This window comes from Stenella coeruleoalba (assembly GCF_951394435.1).
Source record: "Stenella coeruleoalba genome assembly, chromosome: 19".
Classification (NCBI taxonomy): Eukaryota; Metazoa; Chordata; class Mammalia; order Artiodactyla; family Delphinidae; genus Stenella; species Stenella coeruleoalba.
In genome coordinates this window covers 16,004,997-16,017,500 of record NC_137165.1, presented here as the reverse complement: position 1 = coordinate 16,017,500, position 12,504 = coordinate 16,004,997, and the positions used below count along the sequence as shown (strand labels likewise).

The following is a 12,504-nucleotide window of genomic DNA, read 5'->3' as shown; positions in this document are numbered from 1 at the left end:
TTCCTCTGGCTGTCACAGGCCCCTCTGCCACCACCCCAACACCCTTAGACCTTCAATCCCTGCAGCATCCTCTGGGCTCCATGCCTTCATTCAACAAGGATTGGACAGCAACAGACTCTGCCCAGAGGGGAAGTGTTAGTGTGGCCTGGTAAAGGAGCACTGGATTGGGAGCCCAGAGGTCTGGGACCTAGTCCTAACCATGTGATCTTGGACAAGTATGCCGACTATTGGAGCTTCATTTTCTCCATCATATAAAATGCCTAGTGTGAATCTTTGCTACTCAGAATGTGGTCCCTGGGCCAGCAGCATCAGCACCACCGGGGAGCTTGTTAGAAATGCAGAAGCTCAGACCCCACCTAAGATCTACTAAATCATCCTTTGCATTTTTTTTTTATATCTCTGATTTTCTTTCTTTCTCTCTTCTTAAAATTAATTAATTAATTAATTTTTGGCCGTGTTGGGTCTTCGGTGCTGCTCGCGGGCTTTCTCTAGTTGCGGCGAGCGGGGGCTTCTCTTGTTGCGAAGCACGGGCTCTAGGCGCGCGGGCTTCAGTAGTTGTGACACACCGGGCTCTAGAGTGCAGGCTCAGTAGCTGTGGCACACGGGCTTAGTTGCTTCAAGGCATGTGGGATCTTCCCGGCCAGGACCCGAACCCGTGTCCCCTGCATTGGCAGGCAGGTTCTAAACCACTGCGCCACCAGGGAAGTCCTCATCCTTTGCATTTTAACAAGGTGATTCCGAAGCATTGATCTACATGGTTTCCAAGGTCCTTACTATGTTGCTCTGAGGTAGGACCTTCACAGATTATCCTCCTGGGCTAGTTAAGTGGCATCCAATGAGTTACCAAATCCTTCCTAATCTTATCTCCCAAATATTTCAGTTGATTCCTCCTCTCCATCCCTTTGTCTCTATCTTGGCTCTGATTACCTACCACCCTCCCCCCCACCCATTGTTCCTCACCTGGCCTTCACCCCTCCCATCCCCAACTCATCTCCCTGGCCCCGGCTGTCTCAAGATTGGACCATGTCTCTCTCCTACCCAAACCCTGTGGGTGACTTCAGATTGTCCACAGGAAGAGGTCCAAACTTCCCAGCTCACAGTTGGCCTCAGCAGCTCTGCCAGCCTCTTATCTTCACTGCAGCCACAGGCCATGCCTCACTCCCCTCCTCTGGGCATTTGCATATGCAGGATCCAGCCCAGGGAATGCCTTCCGTTTTTTCCTCTCCTGCTGAAGCTGCTCATTCTTTCAGGTCTCAGGGCCACCATCCTCTGCCTCCCAAGCCAGGCCAGTCAGTTCCTTTACTTCAGGCCTCTCTACCGTCTGTCTCTCTTATAAAGCCTAAAGGTAGCATTTTGGGTCACAATGCCCTCTTCCCTGGCCAGTTGCAATAAAGATGTGTGGAAAGGGTGAATGTGTGGGTCGCTAGAGGGACATTCCTTGCAGATTTCTGTAAACTGAGAAGCACAGAGCATGCTGAGCCCAGCCAGGTCCAAGGACGCAGCTGCGCTAGGCTCTGGGCCCCTCAGACTGTGGGTGGTGAGAGCATACGTGCCCTGCAGACTCCCCTGCCTGGGAGAAAAGGCCTAGGGGATCTTTGGGGCTGAAGAGAAAACGCAAGGCAGGGTGCTGGGGCAGATGTGCAGCCTCTCCATGAGGAGCTCCCCTCCAGGGCACATTTGGGTGGAGGCTGCTGGACCATCTGCCAGGGACATTCCTCAGGGAATTCCTGCAGCAGGCGGAGGCTGGATGAGGTCCCCTCAAACTTGGAGATTCTGTGATTCTAGAGTTGGGCAAACAAGACACACACACGTGGAATCTGTAATTATCGAGAGATGCCAGGCAGCATATAATTCTGCCTTAAGTGGGACTGAATGCATGCAGCAGGAATCCTCTAGGGGGGAGTGGAGGGGTTGCAGGCTCAGGGAGAGCACGTGGAGCAGGTGGGGCTGAGAGCGCCTTACGGGGGCAGGGCCGGCCTGGGAGGAGGAGAAAGGGAGGACATCACCGCAGGGGAATTACTAATGAAGTGAAGGCAGAGAAGTAGACGTGAAGTTAGCATTTTTCCTAGTTCCCACAAACACCCTTTTGACCCCTATCTTCCAGCTCCTGACCCTGCTTTTTAGCCAGCAACGGTGGCAACAGCAATAACAACAATTACCATTCACAGAACGCCTACAATGTGTCAAGCCTTGTACTATTTACAGATATTTCATCCTCACCAGAATTCTGTAAGGCGGGTGGTAAAGTCCCCTTAAGTAAACAGAGGCTGGGAGAGGCTAAGGTCACACAGGTGTTAAGTAGTAGAGCCTGGCCTTGCTGGAGGCAAAGGCAGCTCCCTTCCTCCTAACCTCATGGGGGTGTCTCCCGCAGACAGATTTCTAGACATCTTTATTCCTGGGTCCCAGGTCCGCCAGGTTTAGCAGGGAGGTGGTTTTTGGCCATACTGGGCTTTTTTCAAGATGTTGAGCCATCTTTCCCCCCAGAAGCCTGTAAAGCTGAGAAAACTGGGAGCTGAGACCTCTGTCCCCCTCCAATCTGGGGAAGGCATGGGCCCCTCAAAGCTGGCCTGGTGGCAGGGGTTGCCATGAGAGCATGGAATGGAGTGGGCCTGATTACTTGGGGCTCTTATCCAGAAGGTACTCTATTCTCAAAATGGCTGTCTATGCAGCGCTGGTCCCTTGGGTTTCAAGCACCCACTTGCAGGCCTGCCACAGTGGCCAGATGTAATTTGTCACTTGTTTGAGGGCCAGGCCTGACAGGGGCCAGACAGGGCTTGGTGTTAGACAAGGGGGGTGATGAAGTCTTGATGTAATTTGCAGGCATCTGAAGGGCTCAGGAGACAGATTGAAATGTCAGCTCTGCTCACGACGGCTGTCTTCCCACACCCCTAGCCAGTGACAAGAGGGGAGCTGGGGATCAGGCTGGGGAAGACAGAAGCAGAGGGAGCTGAGTACAATTCCCACAGGACTCTGGGCTGTCTAACACTGCCCAGCTTCCAGCAGACCAGGGGTCAGTTCAAGGAAGGAAATATGGCTGCTTTGAGGGGGCTGACTCCTTCCTGGATGGGAGGTGGGGAGGATTCAGGTTGCCCTCTGCCAACCCCAGACCATCAGCCTTGACTGGCCTGTCTGTCCCCATGGAAGCTGCCAGTCGGTCTCTAGGACATGCTCTAATGGTGCGACTCATAGACAGGATGGTGCCACAAGTCCTTGCACACAATCATCTTAGTACAACCCTGCACGGGCCATGAGCTCAGGGATGACTTGTGTGTAAGCCCCTCCCCCAGTACCTGAGTCCCACTCCCAGAAGCTGACCACGGCCCCTGTTCCACTGCACTCTCCTGATCACCGACACCTGTGTGTGTACTCTGACATTAAACCCACCGCATGCACACAACTCCCTCAAACACGTGACCTGGCACATATGTCCACACATACATGTGCTCCCTCACTCCAACAGTAGTAGAATCACAATTCTTCCCATGAGATCCTTTACAGTTTTCAAAGCTCTTTCACACCCATTATCCTCACAGATCTCACAAAACCTCAATAAGGGAGGCAGGGCAGGCTGTGTTTACCTCCAGCCTATAGAGAAGGGAACCTCGTAATCAGAGAAGTTGAGAGCTCCTCTTTGGGTCACACTGTAAATCCAAGGCAAAGCCAGGACTCCAGGCCAGGACTCCTGATTCCTGGTCCAGTGCTTTGTCTTCATGCAAGCATCCCAGGCCTCTCCCCCGAAACTGGGAGAATTCCAGATGGGGTTCCTAGAGGAGCAGGCAGGGCTGGGCTGAGAAAAGGGGTTGGGGATGGAGTTCTCCAACTGTTCCCAACTGAACTCTCTTTCTGCAACAGGACAATCTTCTGGGCCAGGGGAAGAATAGGGACTCTTGAGTCCTGGATCAACTCCCAGCTCCATCATCGACTAGTTGATAGGTCTTTGGGCAAGTCACATGACATCTCTGAACCCCAGTTTCATCTGTGAAATGGGATAATCACACCCACCTCATGGGGTTATAAGGGTTAAGTTAGATCCTGCCTGTATGGGGCTCAGCACAGAGAGGGCGCATGAGCAGTCCTCTTTCCCGTTTTTGGAGAGACCTGGGCCCCACCCAGGCTGTGGACCCACCTCACCTCAGGTCTGCCAGGGCTCTGCCTGGGAGGCACTGTACCTGGGAGCCACCCTCTCCCTAGCCCAGATTCTGAGCTGCTAGGAAGCAGGAAACAGGGTCAAGGGCCTGAGATACCACTGCCATTCTGAGCTATGAGGGAGCTTCCCACCCAGAAAAGGAGCCACACTCAGAGGGACTGGCTGGGAGAAGCCAGAATCATCTGGTTCAACCTCCTTTAACAGAAAGGGAAACAGGCCCAGAGAAGGCCAGGGCTTAGCCCAGTGACTGAGAGATGGGCTGCAGAACCGGGACTGGAAGCCCACTTTCAGTTTCTGTGCTCTATGTGACAGCCTCTATGCTCTTGTCTCAACTGATGCTTGTCTACAAACACTTATGGGGTAGGGTCTGCTTTAGGGAGGGGAAGAGGGGCCTAAATCCTTGGGGCTAGACCTGTTTCCTCCCTTGTGACCCCCCCTCAGATAAGCCTTCTAGGAGCCAAGAAAGAGGAGCTTGCTGAGAAATCTCACCCCCCTGACCCACCACCCTACTCCTGCGTCCATATCAGGCCTGGCCCTGACCTGGCCTAGAAGGGTAGGGTGTTCTGGTTATCAAACTGGCAGCTGGGCTGGCATGGGAGAGCAGTGTTCCAATGGGGCCATCTGGGGCACTAGGGCAGGGACTGTGGGCAGCTGTGTCCAGGCTCCAGATGGTACAGAGAGCACCCAAGCCAAGATGGGGCTGGCAGCGGGAAGGTTCTTGGAACGCCAAGCACAGTGAGAGACGTGAGCCAGGCCCAGAAAGGCCTGGAGCTCTCAGGAGAGCTGGCTGCCTGGAGAGGAAATGGGACCCTCATGGGCCATGGGGCTCATGCCCACCCACCCTGAAGGGTCTTCTCTGGATCTCTCTAAAAAAGAGCCTAGCCCAGTGCCCAATCCCCAGCTGAAATAGGCAAGCCTCTTCCCATCACAGAGGGCTGGCCCTGGCCTTCTTCCTACGGGCAGCCCAGACCCTCGGCCTCAGAAGGCACAGATAGCTGCAGCATCCTGAGGGGAGGTGGGGGCCAGGGATGAAGCAGGTTATGAGGGGCTGTGGTCTAAGCCATGGAGAGATGGGCTGTTAGGGATTCTGGAACCCCTGAGGCTGTTCCTCACAAGGAGGGGATTGAGAGGGTCTTGCCCAGGGGCCCAGCCTTTAGCCTGAGCTGTGGCCACATGGCAGGGGTTCAGCATGGTGTCAGGCTGACCTGCACAGGAGTGTGATTTTTGGGTCTTTAAGATGTTCCGGACTTCTCTGGTGGTCCACTGGTTAAGACTCCGCACTTCCAATGCAGGGGACTCAGGTTCGATCCCTGGTTGGGGAACTAGGATCCCACATGCCGTGTGGTATGGCCAAAACGAAAAACAAAAAAAGTTCCTCTCCTCCCACGGTTCCTCCAGTCCCCTTGCCTGGATTCCATCCCTTCCACCTACCCTGAGCCATCCCTGTGAATTCACGGAAGGGCAGGCAGGGGCTTACCCATGATGGGAAGAAGCCACAAGCGCTCCCCAAGCCTGAAGGAGCAGTGGGCAGCCTCCTGGGCATTCCAGCTGTCTCATCTGTCTTGCCCCCAGTGCACAGCGTGGCCTGGCCCGACTGCCAGCCCTGGGCAGGAGGGCACTGCACTCAGGCCTAGCCTCTGGCAGGAGTGCAATCCAGAAACCATTAAGCCCACCTCCTGCTCCTAGGCAATAAGGTCACCCGTTCAAAACTGCCTGGGCAGGCTTCAAGGGCCAGTCTGCCTTACCTGCTGCTTTCCAGCTGAGGCTTGGCTGCTGGCCTCTCATCCTTCAGGCTTCAGAGCAGGTATCATCACCTCTGGGGAGCCTTCTCTGACCCCCTCTGGCCCCCCCATGGTGGAGTGTGCCCTATCCTGGAATTCCTATCGTCCTCTGTGCTTCCCACTCCTATCCCCAACAGCACTGTGCATTCTGTGGTCATCATTTTTTTTTGGGGGGGGTCATCATTTATGATTTCTGTCTCCCTCACTAACTGTGAAGATCCATGTCTCCAGTGCCCAGTACAGAGCCTGGCACGTAGTAATTGCTCAATCTGTACTTGTGGAACAAATTCACTCATCAAAAAACATTAGTTAGGGCTTCCTTGGTGGCGCAGTGGTTATGAATCAGCCTGCCAATGCAGGGGACACAGGTTCGAGCCCTGGTCTGGGAGGATCCCACATGCCGCGGAGCAACTAAGCCCGTGCGCCACAACTACTGAGCCTGTGCTCTGGAGCCCGTGAGCCACAATTACTGAAGCCTGCGCACCGAGAGCCTATGCTTCACAATAAGAGAAGCCACCACAATGAGAAGCCCGTGCACTGCAACAAAGAGTAGTCCCCGCTCGCCGCAACTAGAGAAAGCCCGCGCGCAGCTACGAAGACCCAATGCAGCCAAACATAAATAAATTAATTAATTAATTAAAAAACCAAAACATTAGTTAATGATTAACTGAGTGACCTTGGGCAATTCCCTTTCCTTCATGGCCTCAGTTTTTCAACTACCCATTGGGTATTGGTCTGCAGTGTCATTAATTCTTTAGGTCCCCAAGTGGCCTGTGTGGTGTGGCCAGAAGGCTTAGATAGGAGCAGAGGTTGCTGGAACTGGCCATGGAAGAACCTTAAACCCTGCTTCAGCCCTGATGATTCTGTCCATCCCCACCCAGCCCTCCCTGCCGTGGCCTCAGGTGCTCTCCGGCCATCAGGGCCGACAGGGTCCCCAAGGACTCTGCCCAGTGGTGGTACGGTAGAGGGCGGGGCCCTCATCTGCCTGCTATGTCTCCTGACAGCAATCCAGGGCTGTGGCAGGTCTTCCTCTCAAGGTTGCCTGGTAACAGCTTTTACATTTGATAAAAAAAATGTGGCAGAACCAGACAACAGATACGGGGCTTCCAGGGCTTCCGGGGGCTTCCATGAGAGGCTGGGTATCCAGGGTGGGGCTTGTGCCTGGGCCAGGGCCAGGGCAGGCAGAGGCAGCATCTTGCCTCATTGTGGAGAGAATGGGCCCGGCCCATTCTTCGGGACTGGGCCCGGCCTGGCCTAGTGGGCGTCAGTGGGGATGGTAGGCTTGGGGGTAGAACCAGCCCAGGCCTGCAGAGGGGCAGCCAGCCTGGCATCTGCCCCCTCCCACCCCCTTCCCCACACCTGCAGCTGGTGCCTTCCACCTGGTGAGCCACAGCCAGTGCCACCACTCATTAGGTGTTGATTTTACATTAATTACCTTAATTAAGCGGCACTGAGTGCTAATGGCTGGAGGTGGGGTGGCTGTTCCTAATTACCCTCCCAGTCAGACCAGAGCGAGGGGCACAGGGCTTGACAGAACAGGAGCAAACAGTTAGAGAAAGAAGGGGAGGGGCCCACCAGTGCTGGGAGGATGTCCCCCTCCGCAGGGCCTGGCTCAGAGACCTGGACCTGACATCCCCAGAGGGCAGGGCTGAGGGTGCTGCCCCAGGACAGATGAGCTTTAGGCCCAGATCCAGGGGCTTTGGGATGCGTGGGGAGCAGGCCGGGAACGGGGGATAGGCAGAGCTGTCCTCTTCCCTGGACTCCTCCTCTGCCCCTTCCCTGTGCTCCTCAGTCACCGCCCTGATTCCCTCAACTGGGCTGAATGCCTCTCCTCTCCACCTCCATTCAGTCTCCAGAGTCACATTAAATGTCACCTCATTCCTCCCCACCTCCATTCATTTGTCCACTCATTCAGTCAGCCCATGGAGAACCCAGTCTGGGCCGTGTACACCAAGGCACCCCTCAAGGAGCTTACAGTCTAACCAGGGAGATGACAGCTATAAACAGACCCATAGGAGACAGCGTGATGAGCGAGGATGGGGGATGCCCCAGGCTTTGGGGATCAGGAGAGAATTCCCAGAAAAAGTGATGCCAGGGTTGAGTCCTAGGGGAGGAGATAGGAGGATGACTCTTCCATGCAAAGGGACCAGTAGGTGAAACTGGGGCTTGTGGGGAAAGTGCGCTTGACCCATTCCCTTAGCTGCAAGCCGTTTAGTGCAAAGCAGGAGTAGAGAACAAGGGAAGAAGTGGCTAGAGATGGGCCCAGAGGCACTGGCCTTGATTTAGAGGCCCTTGGGGGAGACGTGGGAGGTAGGATCAGTTTCATTTGAGAAAAATGACTGCAGTGTGGGTGGAGGATGGTAATGGGGGCAAGCGTGAGTGGAGTGACCAGTGAGGCATCCACTACAGCATCAGGGGACGGGTGAGAGAGGCTGGACCACGTGGGGGTTGGGATAGAGGGGGAGCAGCCGGTAGATCTGAGTCTGGGGGAGTGTCATGGTGATAGAACTTGGGCATCAGGGAGCTGGTGGAACAGGGAGAGGGAAGGGCCAAGGTGCCTCTGGTCACACAGCTCCAGGGATGCCATCTACGATGCACCGTGGTGGCCCTGCTCTAGGTTTCTGGCTGGTTGGGGTCAGTCTCTGAGGACAGGAGTAGGGTGGCAAGCATGTTTGGGGGAACAAAAAGAAAGAGTTGGGTTTGGGGCCTGTGGAGGTGGTGGAGCCTGTGGAACAGCCATGAGGACCTGCAGGCTCAGGTTTGGGGATTAGGAGGGAGCCTTAATGCCAAGGGAGGGATGAGATGGCCCAGGAAGGTAGGGGGCAGGGGGCTGGGCACTAGGTCTGGCTCTCCCAGCAGCTGGTCACCTTTGATGCTGTGGCCATGTCTTTCTTCCCACCTCTGCATCCCAGGAGCCAGCACAGGGCCTGGCCCAGAGGAGCTACTCAGGGAGTATTTGCTGAAGGGAAAGAGTAAGTGAATACAAGAGCGAGTGAATATATGAGTGAGTGAGGCTCCACGGCTCTCACAGGTCCAACAAGGCCGCCCTGGGTTCTTTCAACTCAGACGCATGGATTCAGATGCTCACCCAATCCCGTGCCCATCGAGGCTAGAGCCCCTCCTCAGGCTCTCCTGAGCTCCTGATTAAACCCTTGGGGGAAGAGGATAGGCACACGTGCTTCTCCAGCAGCCCCTCTCAGCCTAGGCATCGCTGCGCGGGAGCAGGACCCTCTTCACTCCCTGAGGCGCAGGGCAGAATCCAACCATGTTTTAGGCCCACTGCCCGGTCCTGGCCCTAGGTCCCTGTCCAACTGCTGACCCTGCACATCTCTACCCAACCCCCCGCCCCCATGGCCAGCACCTTTCCGGAAAGATAACACACTAGCCCCAGTTCTGCCCCTGTCGAATCCAGGTCACTCACCTTGATTTCCACACCGTAGCCAGGATAGACGGAGATGTAGTAGAAACAGTCCAGGCCGACATCAAGGGGTGAGCTGGGGGCTGTGGGGGAGTCCAGAGAGCCCTCTGGGCCTGAGAAATTCCAGCTACAAGGGCCTGGGAGGCAGGAGGAGACATAAGGCTAAACCCAGCTCTGGCGAAGTGGATCCAACTATGGCTGACCTGTGCGTGTGTGTGTGTGTGTGTGTGTGTGTGTGTGTGTGGTGAAGCTCACCCCTTGGGAGGTCTACTACCCTGTTAAAAGCAGGGGACCCCTTTCTCTTGAGCACCTACTGTGTGCAATCTTATCTCAGTTCTTGGCAGTAGCTCAATGAGGTAGGTCTTCTTATTGCCGTTTTACAGATGAGGCTCAGGGAGGTGAGATCAAATTTCTAAGGTCTGCTGTAGTTGCTTCCAATCAGGATTTGAACCTGGGTCTGTCTGGTTCCCAAGGGCAAGGCAGGCCAGCACAGTGACAGAGAGGGAGGAATTCAGGGGCCCCTCAGCTCCCCCATTCCCATCTCTAGATCTGCAAGCCCTCAAGTAGCTGACCTGGTGGCTGGACTGTGGTGATGGTGGTGGTGATGATGGTGCTGGTGGTGGTGGTCTCCTCATCATCTCCTGAAGCCGTAGAGGTGGTGACGGTCCCCTCAATCCCAAGCCCTGTGGTCTGCGACATGACCTCTGGAGCCCAGGGCCTGCCTACGTCTCCAGGACCTTCTCGGGTCGGAGTCCATGCCCTGCTAGGGGGTGTAGTATTGGGCCTCTCTGCTGGGCCTGGGGTGGGCATTGCCATACTGGGCCCTGGAGGTAGGGGAGCTGTGATATGAAGTGCAGAGGGCTCTGACTCCAGGCTCCAGGGTCCTTCCCTGGACTGGGGCTGAGTAGGTGCTGCCACGATGGCTGGAGTGGGGCTGGTGAAGACGGGGCGGCTGTCCTGCTTGGCCAGAAGGGGAAGGGGACTCGGGGTGTATGGTGTAGGTGGGTCAGGCCGGAAGGGCTGTGCTGGCCTCAGCTCTGTCTCCCCCTCCTCCAACCCCTCTTGTAGGAATTCCTCGAGCAGGGGGTGGTGGTTAAGCAGCTTCAGGGTAGGGGCCGTTGTGACGAAGTGGATGCCTCGTTCTGGCTGCTCAGGTGTGGGGTTCACTGTCAGCTCCCCATCCATCTCCTCCATGCCTGGGGCCTGCTCTTCCCCCACTGTAGGGGCCTCCGAGGAAAGTCCTGAAATAGTAACAGATGATCAGAGGTTCTCCTCCTGCCCCACAGTGAGCAGCATCACACCTAGTCCAGGCAGTAGGAGACCCACCTCTCTTTTTTTTTTTTTTTTTTGCGGGACGCGGGCCTCTCACTGCTGTGGCCTCTCCCGTCGTGGAGCACAGGCTCCGGATGCGCAGGCTCAGCGGCCATGGCTCACGGGCCCAGCCGCTCCGCGGCATGTGGGATCTTCCCGGACCGGGGCACGAACCTGTGTCCCCTGCATCGGCAGGCAGACTCAACCACTGCGCCACCAGGGAAGCCCCCACCTCTCTTTTGACATAGAGCCTTGGGGAATGTCCTCATGGTTGAAAATCATGGAGCTATAGAATTTTAGAGCTGGAAGATAGATGATATCACATACTTTAAGGATGGCACATGAGATATCCCTTCTCCTCCAACACCAGAGGTGGACATTACTAATCTATCATTGCACTATTTCCTGGCTGTTCTCAGATTCGGCCTCAGAATCCTTCTCAACACAGCACTCTAGGCAGCCATGCCTGATACCTCAGACCAACATGACGAACAAATATTTCTCATCCCTAACGTAGCTCAAAGGCCTTATTTTACCAATGACGAAACAAGGTCAAAGAAAGGAAATGACTTGCTCAAAGTCAACGACCAGGTAATTGAAGACGGGAGATGACACCCTTAGCAAGAGTGCCATCCCCCACCAGTGTGACTTTTCTGCCTGAGATTACAGGGCATTGCATTCAAGTTCACTTTCTGTTTTCAATGAACCTGGTCATTAGTCTCAGGAAATGCTTCATATATTTGGATTCCTTCACGGACACATGACGACATTTTTGTTGGGGTCCCATTATGCCCTATTTCTCTCACTTTTCAGAAAATAATTTCTTTTGTCTCTCTCTCTCTCTTTTTTGTCCTTCTACAAAAGCTAAACTCTGGAGTAAGGCAGATGTAAACTCTGGAGTAAGGCAGATGTAGCTTCAAATCCATCACCATGGGACTGTGTGACCTTGGGCAAATAACAAACTCCCCGAACCTTATTTTTCTCATCTGTAAAATGGGGTTTCTTTTATAGGATTAACTGAGATAATGTTACTTCCCTTTCCCATTTGCTGTGCCTCTCTGAATTCTCTTTATCTTTCTTTTGACACAAGCCAGGGGCCATCTAGGGCAGGATCTAAAGTAGGGTCATCTGCATGTTACAAGCCCCTCCCCCCCAATCCATTGTAGACATTATTAACCAATTTTGGTTATTTCTTGCTGAGGCCACATGGGGCTTCAGAATCCTTCTTAACACAGTTATCCAGGCAGCCACTACCAATTGATTAGATAGGCTATGGAAGAAGAAACTTATTTGCTGATACTGGTCTGAGGTTGCTATGCTGTTGATTGTATTGACTTATTTAAACACATAGCTGAAGAGATGATGCATATTCTGCCTGTGGCCCACTAGGCTCCCCAGATCCTTGACTGCCAGAAAAAGGTCAATGGATGCTGGCTCCAGATTCACTTCACATAGAATTTTGCCAGTTTGGAGAAGGCTGGGAAGATATTCTGATTTTAACAGCTCTCAAAATGGCTGCATGAAGATTTGAAGGGAAACACAGCCAGGGTGAGATAACAGAGTTTGCAAGGAGAAGGTTGGTTCCTCTGCACATCCGATGGTGGGGCTGTCATTCCACAGGCTCACACCCACCCCATGGATTGGCAGGCGTGAGGAAGCGGCAGATGGCCTACCTTCTGTCCAGGAGACCATGGTAGCTCTGATGTGTCAGACAGTTGGGAGGAGGGAGGAAATTGGCGTGAGGGAGGGGGGTGCAGGTCAGAGGGCTCTCCACTGCTCTGGGTCAGAGGGGCCTTGGGGCCCCAAAGCCCTGAGGAACGAGGCCCAACCCCTATCTCCTGAGATGC

General features: G+C 54.5%; 1 protein-coding gene across 4 annotated transcripts in view; it reads right to left on the bottom strand.

Annotated features, from left to right (window-relative positions):
- The window catches only part of SEZ6 (seizure related 6 homolog), a gene marked incomplete at both ends in the record, with an annotated part of 43,924 nt that overhangs the window by 13,103 nt on the left and 18,317 nt on the right, over window positions 1-12,504 (bottom strand). For all 4 annotated transcript variants that reach the window (XM_079903535.1, XM_079903536.1, XM_079903533.1 and 1 more), the window contains 2 exons: window positions 9,350-9,483; window positions 9,919-10,587. In XM_079903535.1, coding sequence (XP_079759661.1) covers window positions 9,350-9,483; window positions 9,919-10,587 — 803 coding nt within the window. The remainder of the gene's footprint in view (window positions 1-9,349; window positions 9,484-9,918; window positions 10,588-12,504) is intronic.